Consider the following 19,952-nt stretch of genomic DNA (forward strand, 5'->3'; position numbering starts at 1 on the left):
GTTAGCACCGCAGCCTCACAGCTCCAGCGACCTGGGTTTGGTTCTGGCTATTGCCTGTGCAGGGTTTGCAAGTTCTCCCTGTGACCGTGTGGGTTTCCGCTGGGTGCTCCAGTTTCCTCCCACAGCCAAAGACTTGCAGGTTGATAGGAAAATTGGCCATTGTAAATTGCCCCTAGTGTAGGTAGGGAATTGAGGGAAAGTGGGGATGTGGTAGGGAATATGGGATTAATGTAGGGTTAGTATAAATAGATGGTTGATGGTCGGCACAGACTCGGTGGGCCAAAGGGCCTATTTCAGTGCTGTATCTCTCTATGACTCTATGACAGAAAGACGCCAGTAAGATGAAAACATCAGATAAAAGTATTTCTCTTTAGTCACATGCACATCTTGGCATGCATGCCACTTCACATCAATGTACCACATTACAGAGCAGCAGATGTTCATCTTCATCTTCAGTAATTTGCCTGTTATTTACTTGGGAAGTAGCACCTTCCTTATTCAAAGCTGTGACTGCTATCAAACACGGTTTGCTTTCTTTTTTCCTTGCATCCTCAGTGGAGATCAGTGCCGATTTAGAAAAGATCTCAATAAGTATTTATCAAGCTAAGAATGTCAGGCATTAATTAAATGTGTGGCATGATATAGTTAAAACGGCACTGTCTGCTTGAAACTGTGATTGGCAATCTTGGAGTATGAAGAGCTATGCATTAAGAAGATGTGACATGCAATAATGTTCTTTACATTATTACACTATGTATTTCTACATGTAGACATATTCATTATTGGTTCAGGCATCATGTGTGAAGTACCTTCTGATTTTATGCCTTCGAAAGCTGACTCCAATGGTGGGCCAAAGAGTGGGATCAAAGATGCTGTATCCTCCGACCCCTTCTTGCTACTGGAAGAAGAGAAAAGGAAAGAAGAAATAAAGAAGAAATAAATAGTTAGAGAAGGAGAAAAAGAAAGTTAAGTACAGCTGAGAATCACTACATCTTGCTCAGCCTAAATCAATGTTTCTCATTAATCTTTTGTTGAGGACCACGATCCCAGGCAGTTTCCTGCTCGAGTGCTACTCTGAGGAATGCTCAGACATATTGCACAAAGGAATGGTGGGTCTTGGATCTGAGTTCGTGTTTTCACGTTGTGAGCTCATGAATTAAACCAATGTGCCACATTGGACAGTTGTCAAATGAAGGCCACACATCTCCCCTTGGGAAGGAGAGACACAAAAATACATGAAGAATAATAGTATTAAAATGCTGAGTCCTCTAAAATTTTAACAGAGCCCTTTCACTTGCTGCTTGGATAAGCTTGGTTGCTTCAAGCGTACTGTGCCTTTCTCAAATTTGAAGTGAGGAGGTGGAACAGCATTAAATCCCAGCTCTGGCAACATACACAACCACAAATAGAGATGTAGAGAAATGAAGAGCAGCAGGTCCACCAGCCATAAGTGAAGGGAAGGTGGGGCAAGAGCACCTGAAAAATTCTGAATTTCACTTAGGCTACAGTAAATAAAATACCAAAGGTAACAAACTTAAAAATAAAATCGACTTCTCAGATCATTCTGCAATTACTGTACTAAAGACATTAGTCAGAACAGGAAGTTAGACTGATCATTTTCATATTAATTTTAGCGTGTTTTGTAACTTGAGAAAGTACTTGTTACTTTCAACGCACCATTTCTGAATTATAAACAAACTTTAACTGGCTATTAATTTAGACACAAATGCATTGTCCAAATCAATTCATTTCATGTTTGTATAGGTTGTACAATGTGACTCCAGGATGATGTGTTGCCTCCCTGGTGCCAGGGTCAAGGATGTCACGGAATGGCTGCAGGATGTTCTTTTGGGGGAGGGTGAACAGCCAGAATTCGTGGTCCACATTAGCACCAAGAACATAGGTAGAAAGAGGAATGAGGTCCTGAAAGCAGAATTTAGGGTGCTAGGAAGGAAACTGAAAAACAGGATAGCTAAGGCAGTAATCTCAGGATTACTCCCAGTACCACATGCTAATGAGTACAGAAATAGGAAGATTGAGCGAATGAACATGTAGCTGGAAAAATGGTGTAGGAGAGAGGGCTTTCGATTTCTGGGGCAATGGGACCAGTTCTGGGGCAGGTGGGACCAGTACAAGATGAACGGGACCAGGACTAATATCCTCGCGGAAAGATTTGCTAGTGCTATTGGGAAGGATTTAAACTAACTTGTCAGGGGTTTGGGAAACTGCGAGGGCATTCAGATAGGAGAAAAACAAAGTTGGTTATGGGAAATAGAAAAGCTGTGAATGAAACTGGTATAAAGCAGAAACAAATGCTAGAACCAACCAGAGTTAAAATAAAAAATAATGTTTAAAAGGCAGAGTTAAAGGCACTCTATTTGAATGCACGCAGCATTCGCAAGAAGGTAGGTGAGTTGATGGCACAAGGAGAAGTAACTGGGTATGATTTAATTGCCATTACGGAGACATGAGACTGCAGGCTGACCAAGACTGGGAACTGAATATTAAAGGATATTCGACATTTAGGAAGGACGGGCAAAAAGGAAAAGGAGGTGTGGTAGTGCTGATAATAAGGGATGGGATCAGTGCATTAGTGAGAGAGGATCTTCGATCGGAAGAACAGGATGTAGAATCTGTTTGGGTGGAGCTAAGCAACAGCAAGGGGCAACAAGTATTGGTAGGAGTGGTTTACAGTCCACCAAACAGTAGTGATGATGTAGAATATCGAATAACTCAGGAAATTAGAAGTGCATGTAGCAAATGCAATGCAGTAATCATTGGTGACTTCAATTTACATATAAATCTAATGAGCACCAATGCTGTGGAAGAAGAATTCCTGAAATGTGTCTGAGATGGTTTTCTGGAGCAATATGTTGAGGAACCAACTAGGGAACAGGCTATTTTGGAACTGGTATTATGCAATGAGAAAGGGCTAATTAATAATCTGGTGGTAAAAGTACTTTTAGGGAAAAGTGACAATAGTATGATAGAATTTTGCATTAAGTTTGAAAAAGATGTAGTTCAATCTGAAATTAGGGCCTTAAATCTAAACAAGGGCAATTATGAAGGTATGAGGAGCAAGTTGGCCATGGTGGATTGGAAAAATACATTAAAAGGTTTGATGGTAGATAGGCAATGGCTAATATTTAAAGAATTAATGCATGGTTTTCAAAAAACTTATTCTTTATGGCAAAAGAACCCAATAGGGAAAGTAAGTCATCCGTGGCTAACAAAGGAAGTTAAAGATAGTATTAGTTCAAAGGGGGAGGCTTATAAAGTTGCCAAAAAAGTCATAAGCTGGAGGATTGGGAGAATTTTAGAATCCAGTAAAGGAACACCAAAAAATTGATAGAGAGAGAACAGAATATGAATGTAAACTAGCAAGAAATATAAATACGGATTGTAAAAGCTTCTATTGGCATCTAAAAGGAAAACAATTGGCAAAGACAAATGTGGGTCGATTACAGGCAGAGACAAAAGAATTTATAATGGAAATAGAGAAATGGCAGAGAAGCTAAATAATTATTTTGTGTCTGTCTTCACGGAGGAAGATACAATAAGTCTCCCTGAAATAATTAAGATCCAAGGGTCTATGAGAATGAGGAACTGAAAGAAATTAGGATTAGTAAAAAAGTAGTATTGGAGAAATTAATGGGACTGAAAGTTGACAATCCCTGGGACCCGATGATCTTCACCCAAGAATGTTAAAAGAGATGGCTACAGAGATAGTGGATGCATTGATCATCTTTCAAAATTCTATAAATTCTGCAATGTTGCCTACAGATTGGAAGGTTGCAAATGTAACCCTGTTGTTTAAGAAAGAAGGGAGAGAGAAAATGGGGAACTACAGACCTGTTAGCCTGATGTCGATAGAAGCGAAAATACTAGAATCTATTATAAAGGATGTGATTACTGGACAGTTAGATCATAATGGTCCAATTGGGCAAAGTCAACATGGATTTATGAAGGTGAAATCATGTTTTACAAACTTGTTAGAGTTTTTTGAGGATGTTCCTAGCAGAGTGGATAAGGGGGAACCAGTGGATGTGGTGCATTTGGACTTTCAGAAGGCTTTTGATATAGTCCCACATAGGAGATTACTCATCAAAATTAAAGCACATGGAATTGGGGGTAATATATTAGCATGGATTGAGGATTGGGTAACAGGCAGAAAACAGAGAGTAGGAATAAATGTGTAATTCTCAGGTTGGCAGGCTGTGACCAGTGGAGTACCGCAAGGATCAGTGCTTGTTCCCCAGCTATTCACAATCTACATCAATGATTTGGAGGTGGGGACCAAGTGTAATATTTCCAAGTTTGGGGATGACACAAAACTTGGTGGGAATGAGGGAACGTGAGGAGGATGCAAAGCGGCTTCAAGGGGATTTGGACAGGCCGAGTGAGTGGGCATGAACATAGCAGATGGAATATAATGTGGAAAAATGTGACGTTATCCATCTTAGCAAGAGGAACAGAGGTGCAGAGTATTTCTTAGATAGTGAGAGATTGGAAAGTGTTGATGTCCAAAGGGACCTAGGGCCAAAGGTGTCCTTGTTCATAAGTCACTGAAAGCTAGCATGTAGATGCAGCAAGCAATTAGGAAGGCAAATGGTGGCCTGAATTTTACCAGCGCGCCGTGGCAGCATGTTGTGAAGCGCCGCCACAAAGCCCCCGCAATATTACGCGCGGGGGCTCATTTAAATGGAGGGGGCGGAGCAGCCGCCCCCGATGATGTAGAGGGGGCAGCCGCCATGTTCCCAGCAATGACTTGAAGAGGAATAATGGGATAATTTAGTTCTGTCTAACACTATTTGACTTGTGTAGCTCTTAGGATCAGCTCCAATAATGTGCAATATACTTGGTCATTTACAGGTCCACCGTAAATTAATAGTTGACAGCAAGCTAAGCTGTGTTGAACCTGCAGCAGCAGTACAATAGGCAAAATTATATGTTTTTAACAGTGGGATAGGGCTTCTGATGATATTTTGTGGTACGATGATCAAATATATTTACTTGTTTTGTATGCCAAAGGTACAGCAAATAAGAACATTTCCAAGTTCGATCAGACTGATCCAAAATAGAAAATGGTCTTCAATTTTGAAATGTCTGTGACACAAATGAAGACAGAAGAACCAGCCTCCTAGATAGGGGAGACCCAATCTAAAACTTCCCCCAAGAGCATCAGGATATGGCTTGTGTACACTGCACTAAACCTGCCAGGGATTAAAGTTTTGCTGGCAGGTTTGAAATTGCAAACTCAATGGGGCGGTACATGGCGTAGGGCTTTGGTGTTACTCCCCATGCGCTATGAATGCCCCCCACTCCCACTCCCTTCCTGCCATAATTGTCATATGGCTAAAAATGTTTTAAAAGACGCAAAAGAATATTTAATCTATTTTTTAAATTATGACAAAAGGTTTATTGTATTCAATACAAAAGATTTATGAGAAGAAAATATACTGGGTTCTGTCACGAGCATGTGATCCTCCCCACTCGATCTATGCTTCATCCAGGCAATGTTTAACTGACAAAAATTTTATGCTTCCTTGATATTAATGTTTAACAGTGTTTTATGTTTCGTGGAACAAGTGGTTAATTATACCTACCTGACAACTTCTGATGTGGGTGTTGACCGTCTTGGTCGAGCTATTTTTTCGCCTGCACAAAAAGCACAATTTATTTTCTCCTTTCAAAGAAGTTACAATAATAAAATGTTTATATTAAAATATGATTTTGAAACATTTTTGAATTATTCAAATGTCTTGATGCAATACATTGAGTAACTAAATATTCCTCATAGTGTGTAATATGAAAAGGCGGCAATATAAGATGGAATTCTGTAATACACAGTAGGCTGGGATCATATAAAAAGACTTTCGTACAACAGTAATAGCTCTACCAACACTCAATACATGAGGAAAGTCAAACTTTGCTATCTGATAGGCTATCCTTCTCTGACCTTTAGCCTTCAATCCCTCTCTCCCTTTGTAATCTTTGTTTCTAGTTTATTGCTGATACCAGTGGAATCACTGCTTCCCTAGACATTACTTTCCGGTTCCTTCCAAGCTGCCAACATGAAATCCTATGTGCTAGAGTCATAGAGAGATACTGATACTGAAACAGGCCCTTTGGCCCAATGAGTCCGTGCTGACTATCAACCACCCATTTATACTAATCCTACATTAATTCCATTTTCCCTCTCACATCCCTATCTTCCCTCAATTCTCCTCCTACCTACCTACACTAGGGGCAATTTTTACAATGGCCAATTTACCTATCAACCTGCAAGTCTTTGGCATGTGGAAGGAAATCAGAGCACCTGGAGGAAACCCATGGGGTCACAGGGAGAACTTACAAACTCCACACAGGCAGTACCCAGAACCAAACCCGGGTTGCTGGAGCTGTGAGGCTGTGGTACTAACTACTGCGCCACTGTGCCGCCCCTCTCTGTATTTCCTCCTCTCTGTATTTCCAAGTGTTGAAATCAGGAGTGTTGATTTCACAAATCTTAATTCTCCCAGCAGCTCTATACCTCCCTCAGTATATCCTTCCTCTTACAATCTAAACATTTTTAAAACCACAGCTGAGCATTTCCTTACCACTAAACAGCATGCGCAGTATTTTGCTTTTTCCTTCACCATTATTTCGTTATTTATCTTGCGCTGCACTGTGGCCCTTCACCTTGGCTTATTAATAATAATGACAATAATTACTTACTGGATAAGTTCCTTTTGATAATTGCCTGGAAAAAAATAGAAAAGATATTGACTTATGAGAACTTTTTTAATAAATGGAAAGACAGACTGGTCTGCCTGATGTCATTTGGTGCCAGTTGATCTTGTGCCCATTTACAGAGCTGAATAGGACAAGCTGCTGGCGAGATAGACTCTTAGGAGATCATCTGCGCTCTAACAAGAATAATTTTATTTAAGGATTGGGGTAAAATTCTCCCTTGCTTTTGAAGAAGTGCTTTCTCTCGTGTTTTTTTTTGTCAGCCTTGGCTCAATGCTAACGGTCTTGTCTCTTGTGGGTTCATGTCCTACTCCAGACACTTGAACACATAACCTAGGCTGACAACTCAATGCAGTATTGAGGGAGTGCTGCACTGTCAGAAGTGCCACTTTTTGGCTGAGACATTAAACTGAGGCCCCAGCTGCACCTCAGGTGAGAGTAAAGGATCCCATGACACTATTCAATGAAGAACAAAGGAAATCTCCCTGGTATGTTATCATTATTTATCCCTCACTTGCTGTTTGTGGGACCTTGCTTTGTGCAAATTGACTGCCACATTTTCCCACATTCAAACAGTGACTACAGATAAAAGGTCTGAGGTTGTGAAAGACGCTATATAAATGTAAGTTCTTTCTTCTTTCTACCGTTGAGTAGGAAGGCAGACACGACACACACTTGTCATATTAAATGCACCATCATGTGTGGCACTGAGCCACAGAAACCCTAATGATCTAAGACTTGGTCCCCGGTCTGAGCTGGGTAGTGGAAGGAATGCTAGAATTGGATCTTAGCAACACTAGAAAAATAGATCAGTTAGGATTCTTACTCCTGATGTCTATTTAGCAATGTCAGCTGGAAAGTGATAAGCGTGGGCAGTGGCTGAGGACAGAACAATCTGCTGACAACTTAAGAATGGCCGCTTAGATGAGGAACCAGAGCGGGGGATATTAGCACAGGCGGCACAGTGGCGCAGTGGTTAGCACCGCAGCCTCACAGCTCCAGCGACCCGGGTTCAATTCTGGGTACTGCCTGTGTGGAGTTTGCAAGTTCTCCCTGTGTCTGCGTGGGTTTCCTCCGGGTGCTCCGGTTTCCTCCCACAGCCAAAAGACTTGCAGGTTGATAGGTAAATTGGCCATTATAAATTGTCCCTAGTATAGGTAGGTGGTAGGGAAATATAGGGACAGGTGAGGATGTGGTAGGAATATGGGATTAGTGTAGGATTAGTATAAATGGGTGGTTAATGGTCGGCACAGACTCAGTGGGCCGAAGGGCCTGTTTCAGTGCTGTATCTCTAAATCTAAAAAAAATCTAAAAAAAACCCAGCAAGGATCATTAACTTGAGGAGAAGAGGCTGAATGTTTTTAAAAGAAACCCTCAGATTAAGTGTAAACTAGCAATGATCTTGTGATTTGAACCCCAGAAACAAAACTTTGGCTGACTACAAGATTAAATTCAGGTTGAAGCATTAAGCTCCATGTGCATTAGAGCTGCCAGCATTGGTGCAGACATACTGGGGGGGTGGAGGGAGCAATGAGGGAGAGATTAGAGAATTGTTCTACACTCAGTTAGCTGGCTATGGGTTATACCTCATTCTTGCTCCAAATGCCAGAATTGTCACTGCTTTCCCCAACTCTTTATATGTAATTGTCTCTCTGCCTGTCAACACCAACTGCACCCCGTCAACATATTACTCGCTTCAGGGGAGAAGAGATGAAAAAAGAAACAAAAAGAAAGGAAGGTATATGTGTTCTGCAGATGTTCAATCACAAGTTTGGTTTGTGTATCATATGCACATAATTGGCTAGAACATTAGACTTACCGTTAAGGAAGTTTTTCAGATTCAACATATGTTGATAAGGTAGGAGTTAGACAAATCTTCCAGAAATGTTCCAAACATCTACATAAATTATTTTTGTTTGTCTCTCTTACTATGAATACATTTTTAAATGATTTTCTTTAGGTCTCCTTGAACCAGTCAGCAAGTTTCCTGTTCTTTATGATTCACCAAGGATTTTCTTTTTCGCCCTCCATTTACAATACAAAAAATTCACCTCAAAAGACTAAAATCATAAGTCATTTATCTGTGACCCAAAAAACTCCTTACTAAACTCTGAATTCAAACTATGATGAATAAACATTGTTTTACTGAGGTGAACATGACAAAAAATGAAAAGAAGAAGTTTTCCTATACCTGTTTTTTTGTTGATCAATGGGAGGGATGTTTCAATCTGGAAAGTGGAACATTTCCCCATATCAGGCACCATCAGAAGGATACTTTTTTTAAAATTCCTTCATGGGATGTGGGCATCACTGACAAGGCCAGCATTAATGCCCATCCCTAATTGCCCTTGATAACTGAGAGGTTTGCGAGGCCATTTCAGAGAGCAGTTAAGAGTCAACCACATTGCTGGGGGTCTGGAATCACATGTGGGTCAGACTGGGTAAAGGACAGCAGATTTTCTTCCCTAAAGGACATGAGTGTACCAGATGGATTTTACAACATCAACAAATGGCACCATTAATTATGACTTGCTTTTTTAAACTTAATTAATTGAATTTAAATTCCACCAGTTGCCGTGGTGGGATTTGAACCCATGTACCCCAGGGTATTAGCCTGGACTTCTGAATTACTAGCTCAGTGACATTACCACTACACCATCATCTCCCTTTTTACTACAAGTAAGATGCAATATGAAACTCAATCTATTCTGCACTAATGACAAAACAAAATTTAACTCCTAACATCAGGCATCCCAAACTCAGAGGTTTGTTTTCTGCAGCTGATTCATGTAAAACACTATAGCCCTGATTTTGTGGTTCTGGAACAGGTGGCAGTGTGGGTAGCTCAGGATGGGAGTGCAGAGAGCTGGCCTCATGGATTTTGCAAGTCCAGTTACTCCTATTAATTTTAATCGGCTCACAGTACATAGGAAATGAACACAGGAGCCCCTGGAACAGTGTGATTGGCTGGGCATAGGAAATCTAATGAAGCATTAAAATGTTGATTTTTTTTTTTGTTGTGGCAAAACAAAGGTTCAAGCAACAATTATTCCTTGCTGGGCCAAAAATGTCCTCCATATTACTGTATGGTATTACTGCATACTACTATAGAATGTTGACAGCTCCTAGCACAGCAAAGAAGGGTACTAATCTCTGGAACAGAAGGACATTCTCTTGTTAAAGCACAGATGCAGGCTGCCCATGTGGGGGTGGAAGAATGAGTTCATGAAGTTCTCCCAGCTCCACAGAACTTGGCAGAAAATGCCAAAGATATCAGGTATCAGAAAGAACGCTGAGGTAAATGTAAGTAAATTTGGGCAGAGGCTGTTACTATTGGGGCACAATATCTACAACACAAACAGAGGTTGTGACCTGGTGTCCCCTCTACATGCTGACAACCTTTTCCACATACATTATCATAGCAACCAAGGAACACAAATTATGTATGACACAAACAGCTTGCACTGTAATATTTAAATCTTATAATGTGTTCCATGATCCAATACTGTTACTGGACAGTACAAGCACACTACCATGAAACAGACTCACACCTCACACAAGGGAGGAATTTTGTCTTTGGGCAATCATGTAAAACTGGTGATATCAGATTGGCCCTTCATTATTCACCCCACATGATTTTCCTTCCAGAACAAGCACTCTGCAGTGGTTCAAGGTAAAGGTTCATGACCAGTTTCTCAGGGCAACTAGGAATGAGCAAATAAATGCAACTTTGTTAGCATTGATCATGTCCCAAGAACAAATAAAAAACCTCAATGAACATGAAGAAATCTCTCGCCTCGCAAATAACTCAGTAGTTGCAGTAAAGTAATTGTGGGGCAATGGGGTGATAAGTTAACAGATTCACCAACTCCTCTTCCAATTGAAAATCCTAAAATGGCATAGGCACTGGAGCTTATTTGATACTTTCTTCAACAGCCAACTAATAGCTGCTGTAACATCTTTTAGTCAGTCCGTAAGCATGACCCCGAGCTTCCGGTTGCTGGCCATTTCAACACACACCCCTGCTCTTATGCTCACATTTCTGTCCTGGGATTGCTGCAGTATTCCAATGAACATCAACGCAAGCTCAAGGAGCAGCATCTCATTTACTGATTAGGCACACTGCAGCCTGCCGGACTGAACATTGAATTCAATAATTTCAGAGCATGACGGGTCCCCCTTTTTAAGCTTAGTTGTTTGTTTCTTTTTTTCTTTTCCCTTTTTTATTTGGTTATTTTATTTTAGGTTTTTCAGTTTGTTTAGTTTGTTTCCACTGTGCTTACCCACTGTTTTGTTTTTTACATTTTTTTTTATGTTTGTGCTTGGAGTGCTCTGTGCTTCACACTCATTCACACCCGATCTGTACTAACACTTTGTCTTTCAGCACACCATTTACATACTGTTTGCCTTTATTCCATGACCTCCTGGTCAATTATTCTCTGTGACCTTGTCCTATCAACACCTCTTTTGTTATCTCTTGCCCCACCCCCGCTTTACTTGCTTAAAACCTTTTACATTTCTAAAATTTGTCAGTTCTGAAGAAGGGTCTCTGACCTAAAACATTAAGTCTGCTTCTCTCTCCACAGATACTGCCAGACCTGCTGCGTATTTCCAGCATTTTTTGTTTTTATTTCAGATTTCCAGCATCTGCTTTATTTTGCTTTTATTTTCTTTTGTATGATTGACTGTTTAAACTCATTAAGAGTTGCAGGTCACCAGTTCAGCCTTATTATAATAAAGTCTTTTTTAAAAAGTGGTTTGAAATAGTATGTACTCTTTACCACAACAATGGAAGTCACTGATGACCCATTGGTAGGCAATGCAAAGTGTTAAGTACATGTGAAGAATTTAAACAAACAGCTTTAATTTCTGTTGAATCTATAGTAGCTTTAATTACATCACATTCTGAAGCAACAAACATTACTGTTGACATCTCTGTCCTGCAATGAACTGAATGGAATTCGAAATGAACAACTGAAGCATTCTAAATATGTGAAACACAACATAAAACAATACTCACTGGACTGCGCCTCTGTGATCGGCAAAAGGGAAGAGAGAAGAGATACCTGGTCAGAGAGTGACAGATTTGTGAACAAAGCTTTCATTGTCAAAGGTAAAAGTGCACAGACATGACTTCAATCATCAGAGTACAAGAAAAATCTCTCATTCTTGACAAGACAATTGTTTCCCGAAATATAAATCACAGTCTCGGGACCCTTGGGAAAACTCAGCCAGCAGTCTGACTCTTGATTGGTCAGTGGACTGTGGGTCAAGAAAGGATCAAAGTTGGCTGTGATTTTGCCTCTTGCTGCTTCCCATTCCCCCATCACATACTTTCCTTCTTTATGATTTCTCTGTACTATATACATAATTCCCTGCTGGTGAGGGCAACTGGACAGAGGACAGGAAAGTGGTGGGGAACACACTGAGTTCTGATAGCTTTTTCCTTGCTGATTAAATTTTATTGAAAACCTCATACAGAGGTAAAAATGGATTTTTAACATTCAGACCAGGGTTTTCTGCTTCTGCACTTGCCAGCCTGCAATCTTCTTGCAGTTTAACTTTAATGGAGTGAAAATCACAGGCTCACAATCCCAAAACAGAAAGCCCTGGCCACAGACTCTTAGGGGGAACGTTTGCCAATGTCTACTCTTGATGTAGAGCCTCACCAATAACAAGTATGGTTGTGGACAGAGAGACCTATTTTTCTGACCTACGCTTGTTGAAGCTTGCATCAGTGGTAGTGCTTTGCAAAATTATCCACTTGGTGCCCAGTTTATATTTAAAAAATTGCAGACAACCTAATCAAAAACTGGACAGTCTGCACCAAAACTGGACAAATGCCACTTGATCTTCACCTCAGTGCCCTCCTGATCACTCAGAGGGGCACAAGACCATGTTAAACTGCAACCTGGTGGAGACGTGCAAGTACCATTTCCTGCCATTCTGTGGCAAGATATTAACACACCAGTCTGGAAACCAGACCACCTGATAAATAGATTTTTTTTATTCTTTCACTAGGCCAGCATTTATTGCCCATCCCTAATTGCTCTTGAGAAGGTGGTGGCAAGCCACATTCTTCAACCACTGCAGTCCACCTACAGTGCTGTTAGGAAGTTCCAGGATTTTAACCCAGCGACAGTGAAGGAACAGCAATATCGTTCCAAGTTAGGATGGTGTGTGGCTTGAAGGGGACCTTGCAGGTGCTCCCAACGGCGGGACCGGAAGTTGTCGTAACTTCCGCTCCCACCGCAACTCCCGTTTTGCATGTGATTATGTATTTAAATTAGCCATGGGGCAACAGACACGGGGAACACGTGGGATCAAGCGGCGGGGCAGCATTTCATTGGTGGAACCCGCCAACACTGATCCAAGGACCATGATTGCCACAAAATTAAAACATCCTGTGTTTGCAGCCTCAAGCATCAACAGCATTCCTTTCATGTAAGTATCTTCAGACTAACTTAAATTCAGGCTTTTACTTAAAATGTTTTTGCTTCCCTTATTTTGTGAAAGTTGTTATGAAGGTGCTTCTATTTTTTAAAATTTTCTTTGAGGATTTGTGTGTTGGAATTAATTGGAGAACTGAAGTAATCCCATAGATGCTGGACTTTGTTTTTTAAAAGAGGTTTGTGGAAGGGCATGAGGTCTTGTTTAAAAACAAACTTTACTGGAAGTCACATGCCTTAAGCTCAATAAACAACAGAAACGTTGGTGATGGGGAGATGTTTACAGAGAAGTGACATGTGACAATTTATGAGGGTCAGGAGATTCTGACTTGCTGTTGGGTTTCATTTCTGAGATATTGTTCAGGTTCAATTGGGGCGTGGGCTGTGTTTGAAAGCAGTTGTAGGTAACCTGCCAAGAGAGAATCACCCAGCTTTCCTCCCTCCTCTCGTCTCTGTGAAATGCCATGTTTCGCTTGAGGAGCTCCTGGAAAGCTTGCCATATTAATTCTCAACGCCGCCTAAAAAGAACTGCTCCAGAAAAGATCCCAGTGACTCACCCATGTGTACTCAGATGCCAGAATGTATGCCATTTTGAAGCACAACATATATCAACTGTTTTCTTCAAGACTAACAAGTATTTGGCCAAAGTACTCTTTTTTTTGTTTTTTTTTGGTAAAAGAGCTCTGTAGAGAAAAATCTCTACTTTTCGATTAACCGGGGTGTGTGTGTGTGTGAGCAGCTAAGGTAAAAAGGGAACTTTCATATTTCAATCCGTGTGGTAATGCTTTGCTTCATTACCGAATAAGTCTTGTTTTATAATAAACTGATAATTTTGTGGTTTATTAAAGAAACTTGGTTGGTGTATTTTTTTCTGGGATAAAGAGTAGAGTATATGATTGACCATATCGGTAACTGGGTAAACATCTAAATATATGTTGTGACCTGTGGAGAAGTGGAACTAGAAAAGACAGTGCACTCCTTCCGCCTCAGTTGTAACAAAGTTACCACCAACTTCACATCATTTATTTTCCCTACAGCCTAAGTGAATGACATAGCACCCAGCAGGCAGCATCCCACCCCATGGTTCAGTGATGCCTCCCTGCAGGTTCTCCTCCACGCCATCAGGGAAAGGCAAGAGGTCCTCTTCCCTGCAGATGGAGTCCGAAGACCCTTCCACCTTATCAAGGTGGCCTGGAAGGAGGTAGCGGAGAAGGTCTCGAACCATGGGGTAACTCTTAGAACATGGTTGCAGTGCCTCAAGTAGATCAATGACTTGCTCAGATCAGTGAGGGTAAGTGGTCCTGGCAATGCTGCTGTATTGATTTCTTTCATGGCTAGGTGTCTTTAAGGCAGAGGATATGCAAGGAATGCAGTGCAATGCGTGAGCAGCCTTGGTGCTGTCTACTAAATGATGAAGATTGGCATTGTTTATGTGATTGGATGTGTCCTGCAAAAGCCAATGCAGAATGAATGATGCATGTATGCAATGGTTGTGATGCATCATTAGCCATGTCATTAAATCTGCACTCTCTGTTGCAGGATAAACGAAGGCACAAGCGTGAGCATGCTAAGACGGGAAGAGGGGTCCCTCATATCAGGTCGCTGACCACGGCTAAGGAGGAGGCCTCTGAGATTGCGGGAGAGGAAGGAGGCAGGGCGAGTGGAGATGGCGAGGCAGGAGTCACAAGGTGTAAGGATGAAGTGGCATCTTTGCTCTTGCAGCTATACGTGGAAACTGAAGGAAATTGGTGAACTCATGTGATGCACATGCTTGAAGTGCTCTGTTTGTGTCTCCACTGTCGGTACCCGCACTCGAATAGCAGGACACCACATGGGTCAAGAATCCTCCTCTGGGGAGGAAGAAGAAGCCAATGCCCCAGAGGGTGCACTGTCACCTGCCTCTGCTTCCACATCCAGCAGCGCAGATACATCCACATGGTCTGCAGGGGGTTTAAGATTAGAATCTGTGTCACAAGCTGGTCTGCACAACACACACATCCCAGCAGCTGAGGGAGCATGTGCCAACCAGGTCTCCAGACAATCGATGGACTGCTGGGGACCAGGCCCCTGCTCAGCCCCATGCTCATGATGATCCTCGGTTTGTTGCTGCAAGAAATCTGCTGGATGTGCAGCAAAGCCATGTGGAAAATACGTCAGGGATACCTGAGATCATGTGTGGCTTTGCGCGTGCCATGGTGGAGTCACAGCAAGCCATGATGTCTGCCATGTCCCAGGCATTTGACCATATGGCTTCCTCAGTAGAGAGTCTGGTGAGCTCAGTGGCGAGTCTGATTGACCACTCGAGCCATATGCGAACTGACCTACACTCCATCACTGTGGCTGTGGGCTCATGCAGCAGAAAACTGCGAGAGGGACGAGGAGCCTGGAACTCCCTCCAGCGGCTCCTTCCCCTCAGGGAGACAGGCAGGTGCCATCATACACACAGATGGAGGAGGAACGCGTGCCAGCTGCCCCGAGGCCTTCCTCTCAGGACACCCCCAGGATAAGCAGCGTCTCATCCTCGCCCGACATTGTCCCCCTTACCTCCGGCAGGCGAGCACACGGGAGATACTCAGAGTTATATAGCACAGAAACAGGCCCTACGACCCAACACGTCTGCGCTGACCATCAAGCACCCACTCAATCTAATCCCATTTTCCTGCACTTGGCCCATCGCCTTGTATGCTATTGCATTTCAAGTGCTCATCTAAATACCTCAAAATGGTGTGAGGGTTCCTGTCCTTCAGGCAGTGTGTTCCAGATTCCAACCACCCTCTGGGTGAAAAATCTTTTCCACAACTCCTCTCTAATCCTCCTGCCCCTTACCTTAAATCTATGACCCCTGGTTATTGACCCCTCTGCTAAGGGAAAATGTTTCGTCCCATCTATCCTATCAATGCCCTTCATAATTTTGTATACCTCAATCAGGTCCCCTCTCAGCCTTCTCAGCTCCAAGGAAAACAACCCCAGCCTATCCAGTCTCATGCACCATAGCCACACACCCCCAGTAAGATGGAGCCATCAAGGCCTTGTTCCTCCAGAGGACACCCGCTACAGTCACACACAGTGCACTGAGCAGACTGTCTCCAGCTCAGCTGCTAATGTTGGGGTAGCACCTAGACATAGTGGCAGGAAAAGAAATGTAGAAATGTGATGTAGAAATGTTGACAATTGCAAAGATATATTAAAACATTTTTATTTCATGCAAAATTTGATCCACTCTCTGTAATGTTTTGCTTGGTTACAGATGGATACAAAGAGGTTTTTTGGAGGCCTATGGCAGGAACGCAATGATGCTTACAAGGCATCTCAGGAAATGTCCAGTGTCCATATCTCATTGGAATTTGAGCCGTCAAATTCAATGATGGCTGTTTTTCTACTGATGATTAATAACTTTTTCCAATACTGTCATGCTTTACTTTTGTCCTCTACGGTTAGAACTTAACACTGCTTGCAGTGGTGTGCAGTCACATTCATCGTAGCCCATGGATGATTTCAAATGCCAATCACATGGAAGTGCAGTAATGCTTTGTTAAGATTGCAGCAATAAATAAGCCCTCATGCAAAAGGGAATTTCTGTGGGGAATTTGATGTTTCTCCTCCCAACGTTCCTTGATGATGTGGCTTATTGTTAGCTGAAAGTGCATAAATTAGGTTCTCCGTAATGTCCCTTGCATGTCTCTCCATGGCCCTCATATCGATGACAGCATCATTATCAATGTTGTGCTCCTCCTCACCTTCTACATAATCATCCTCATGTAAGGAGGACTGGTGTTCCTCCTGTGCCTCTGCCTGCAGAATGTTGCTGCGTCTAATTGCAAGGTTGTGCAAGGCACAGCAGATGATTATTTGTGACACCCTCTGTGGTCCATACTGAAGAGCGCTCCAGACTGGTCAAGGCAACGGAATCGCATTTTCAACATGCAAATGGTGTGCTCAATGATTGCTCTGGTGGATGTGTGAGTGACATTGTACCTCTCTTCAGCAAAGGGGATGATGTACTGGTGTCATCAATGATGTCACCCAGGATCCATCCGACCACTTCGGCTGGTTCCTCGAAAACTGCTGGCCGCTGGGACTTTCTCAAAATGTAGGAATCATGACAGCCCCCGAGCAATGTGTGTAAACATGCTTGACTCCTCTCCTGTGGTCACAAACCAGCTGTACATTTAAAGAATGGAAGCCTTTGTGATTAACAAATACTGTAGGCTGGTCCAAGGGAGCTCTAATGGCCAAATGAATACAATCAATCGCCCCTTGCACTCTAGGGAACCCAGCGATGGCACCGAAGGCCGCAGACTTTGCTGCCTGGCTGTCCTCGTCTACAGGTAGATAGATGCAATCATTGGCACATCGAAAAAGGGCACTGGTCACCTCTTTGATGCACATATGGGTCGCAGACTGCGAGATGCCATATATATCACCCGTGGATCCCTGGAAGGAGCTGCTGGAGAAAAAAATTGAGTGGAGTAGTCACCTTGAGGCCAACTGGCATGGGATGCCCACCAAAGCCAAGTGGCTGCAGGTCATGCTGCAAGATCCTACAAATATCTGTGACCATTTCATGTGACATCCTTAGGCATCTCTGGCCTTTCCTCTCTGGCGTTCGAAGGTAATTTGTCCTTGTCCTGAGGATGCAATGACATGCCAGTGCCGGTCTTCGATAAGGCCATTCCTCGATGTTATCTTTCGGAGCACCCTCACCTTCCTGTTCTGCCTGTTGCTGGCGCTCAGGCATCATGATTTAAGGGAAAAGAGTCCTCCTTAGTCTCCCCCTTTGCTCTTCTTCCCATGGTACGAAACAAATTGGGTGTATGAGACCCATGTCGCTGTGGCTTTTCTGAACAATAAATAAGTAGAGCGTGACGATTCAGCCCTTTGTTGCTAGTGAGATGAAACATCAAGGCAATGAACAGCTCCATTATATCTGCCTTCAAATTGCAGCTAGGTAGAAGACAGACCCACTGTCGTTTGCCTCCTCCCACTCTCCTTGCAATCCTTGAGTGTCCACGTGGTTCCCATTCTCGCTGAGAAGATGGTGCGCATGGAATTCAGGGAAAGTCTCCCCACCTTTCAACCTCCTCTGGCAACTTTCCAGCTTGAGCCCATCACCTTTGACCCACCCAATGTTACCGTTCCCCTTCCCTCCATTACCATTGAGCCTCTCCCATTATTGCGCACAGTGCAATCATCAATGTATTCATACTATCCTTCCCCTCTGTTCCTACTCATGTTACTATCGACATGCTGACTCTTATCTTTGAACCTCCTCACATCAAACTGACCATTGTCGCAGAGTCCCGTTCCCCTCCATATGAAGCTGTCGAATACCCACCCATTAGTCTAACCTTCCCCCTACAGAATCCATTTGCCCCCACTGACTGTGACCGTTCCCTCTGCTAGCCAGTACCCACAATTTGCCCCACAGCTCCCCGACATCAACAGCACTTGTCCCTCCCTTTCGGCCCTTGCCGAATATCTTCACACAGTACTGATCTAATCCACCCACCACCATTTCAGCCAACAAAATACATCTTCACCATCAATATCAACCATTCAACAACCTGGACACTCCACTCTACCCTATCAATCCCACCCTTCCCTCCCCAACTACCCTGCCCTGCTTCTCCATGTAGCCCCCGCCCATGCCATCGCCGCCATCCCCTGAGATGATTCACCCTTTCTGGTGCCAAACCTGGAGGCAAACATCCATTCCAATGGTGGCGTTAGTTTAGTTGTTGAGTGAAAGAGAGACGACTACAGTCCTGAGACTCAAATGCACAAATCCAACTGCTATGTGCCACACTGAAGCATTTGTGAACTGGGTGGTATGGGAATATTGTTCGCCATTCAGTTAACCTGGCAGGTAGGACTAAATTGTAACTGTGCAGGGTAATGAGTATTCATGTTAATTAAATGAACGCAAAGCTGCAATCCACCACCACGCTGGGGGAACCCCGGAACGCTGCAAACCCGCCACCGACTTAATTTCCCTAAAATAGCCCGCCGTCGGGAATCCGACAAAGCATCTCCCATCTAATTATACCACTCCACACGCCGTCAAATCCGTCACGGTGGACTGCATAAAGTTGCCCCCATTATTTCAATCTCTAGAGTGGGGAAGACCGGGGTATTAGTTACGCAAGGGTAGGGTTAACTTAGATGCTAGGAGGCTGTTCTATTCCCAGAGAACATTCGGTGTAGGGAATAATTTGCCTTAGTCATGCGACAAGTTTTGAGTCTCTACAAAACTTCAACAGAGAGCAACACTAGCTCCTGGTTAGGTTGGAGATCACATCTTATAAAATATAGATGAAATACCATGTAATATAAGCACAGTCAACATGGTCTTCTAGGCTAGTTGCGATTGCCTAAGGGAGTCAGAGAGGAATTTTCCAGATTTTCCCCCCCTAATTAGCCATGGTTTTTATTTGTTCTTTTTGCCTCTTCCAGGAGATTACATGGCTGATAATGGGTAGAAGAGTTCTAATCATCACGCTTCGCATATCACAGGTGTGGTGTACCAGATGGCCTTTTTTGTATATAAAAATTTAAAAATCATTTTGGAAAACAGGAAAGCCTTGTAATCAATCCATCTATGATGAATTGCATTGGCTTCTGGGCCATTTAAACTTTACATGCTATACCAATGCTGGATGCCTGGGCTGAATAGTTGCCCCTGGGTACTAATGTTGGCATGGGGCAAATGACAGAAAATGTATCCCATTATATGTAAGTGGGCTAAACAATGACAGATGAAATTTAATATGA

At 42.9% G+C, this 19,952-nt stretch overlaps 1 protein-coding gene across 1 annotated transcript in view; it reads right to left on the reverse strand.

Annotated features, from left to right (window-relative positions):
* The window catches only part of sgip1a (SH3GL interacting endocytic adaptor 1a), a 182,431-nt gene that overhangs the window by 76,559 nt on the left and 85,920 nt on the right, over window positions 1-19,952 (reverse strand). Inside the window, exons 10-13 of the mRNA XM_068038061.1 lie at window positions 11,753-11,764; window positions 6,718-6,742; window positions 5,607-5,658; window positions 810-898 (exon numbers count right to left, since the gene is read on the reverse strand). Coding sequence (XP_067894162.1) covers window positions 810-898; window positions 5,607-5,658; window positions 6,718-6,742; window positions 11,753-11,764 — 178 coding nt within the window. The remainder of the gene's footprint in view (window positions 1-809; window positions 899-5,606; window positions 5,659-6,717; window positions 6,743-11,752; window positions 11,765-19,952) is intronic.

The sequence above is a fragment of the Heterodontus francisci genome, chromosome 8 (assembly GCF_036365525.1).
Source record: "Heterodontus francisci isolate sHetFra1 chromosome 8, sHetFra1.hap1, whole genome shotgun sequence".
Lineage (NCBI taxonomy): Eukaryota > Metazoa > Chordata > Chondrichthyes > Heterodontiformes > Heterodontidae > Heterodontus > Heterodontus francisci.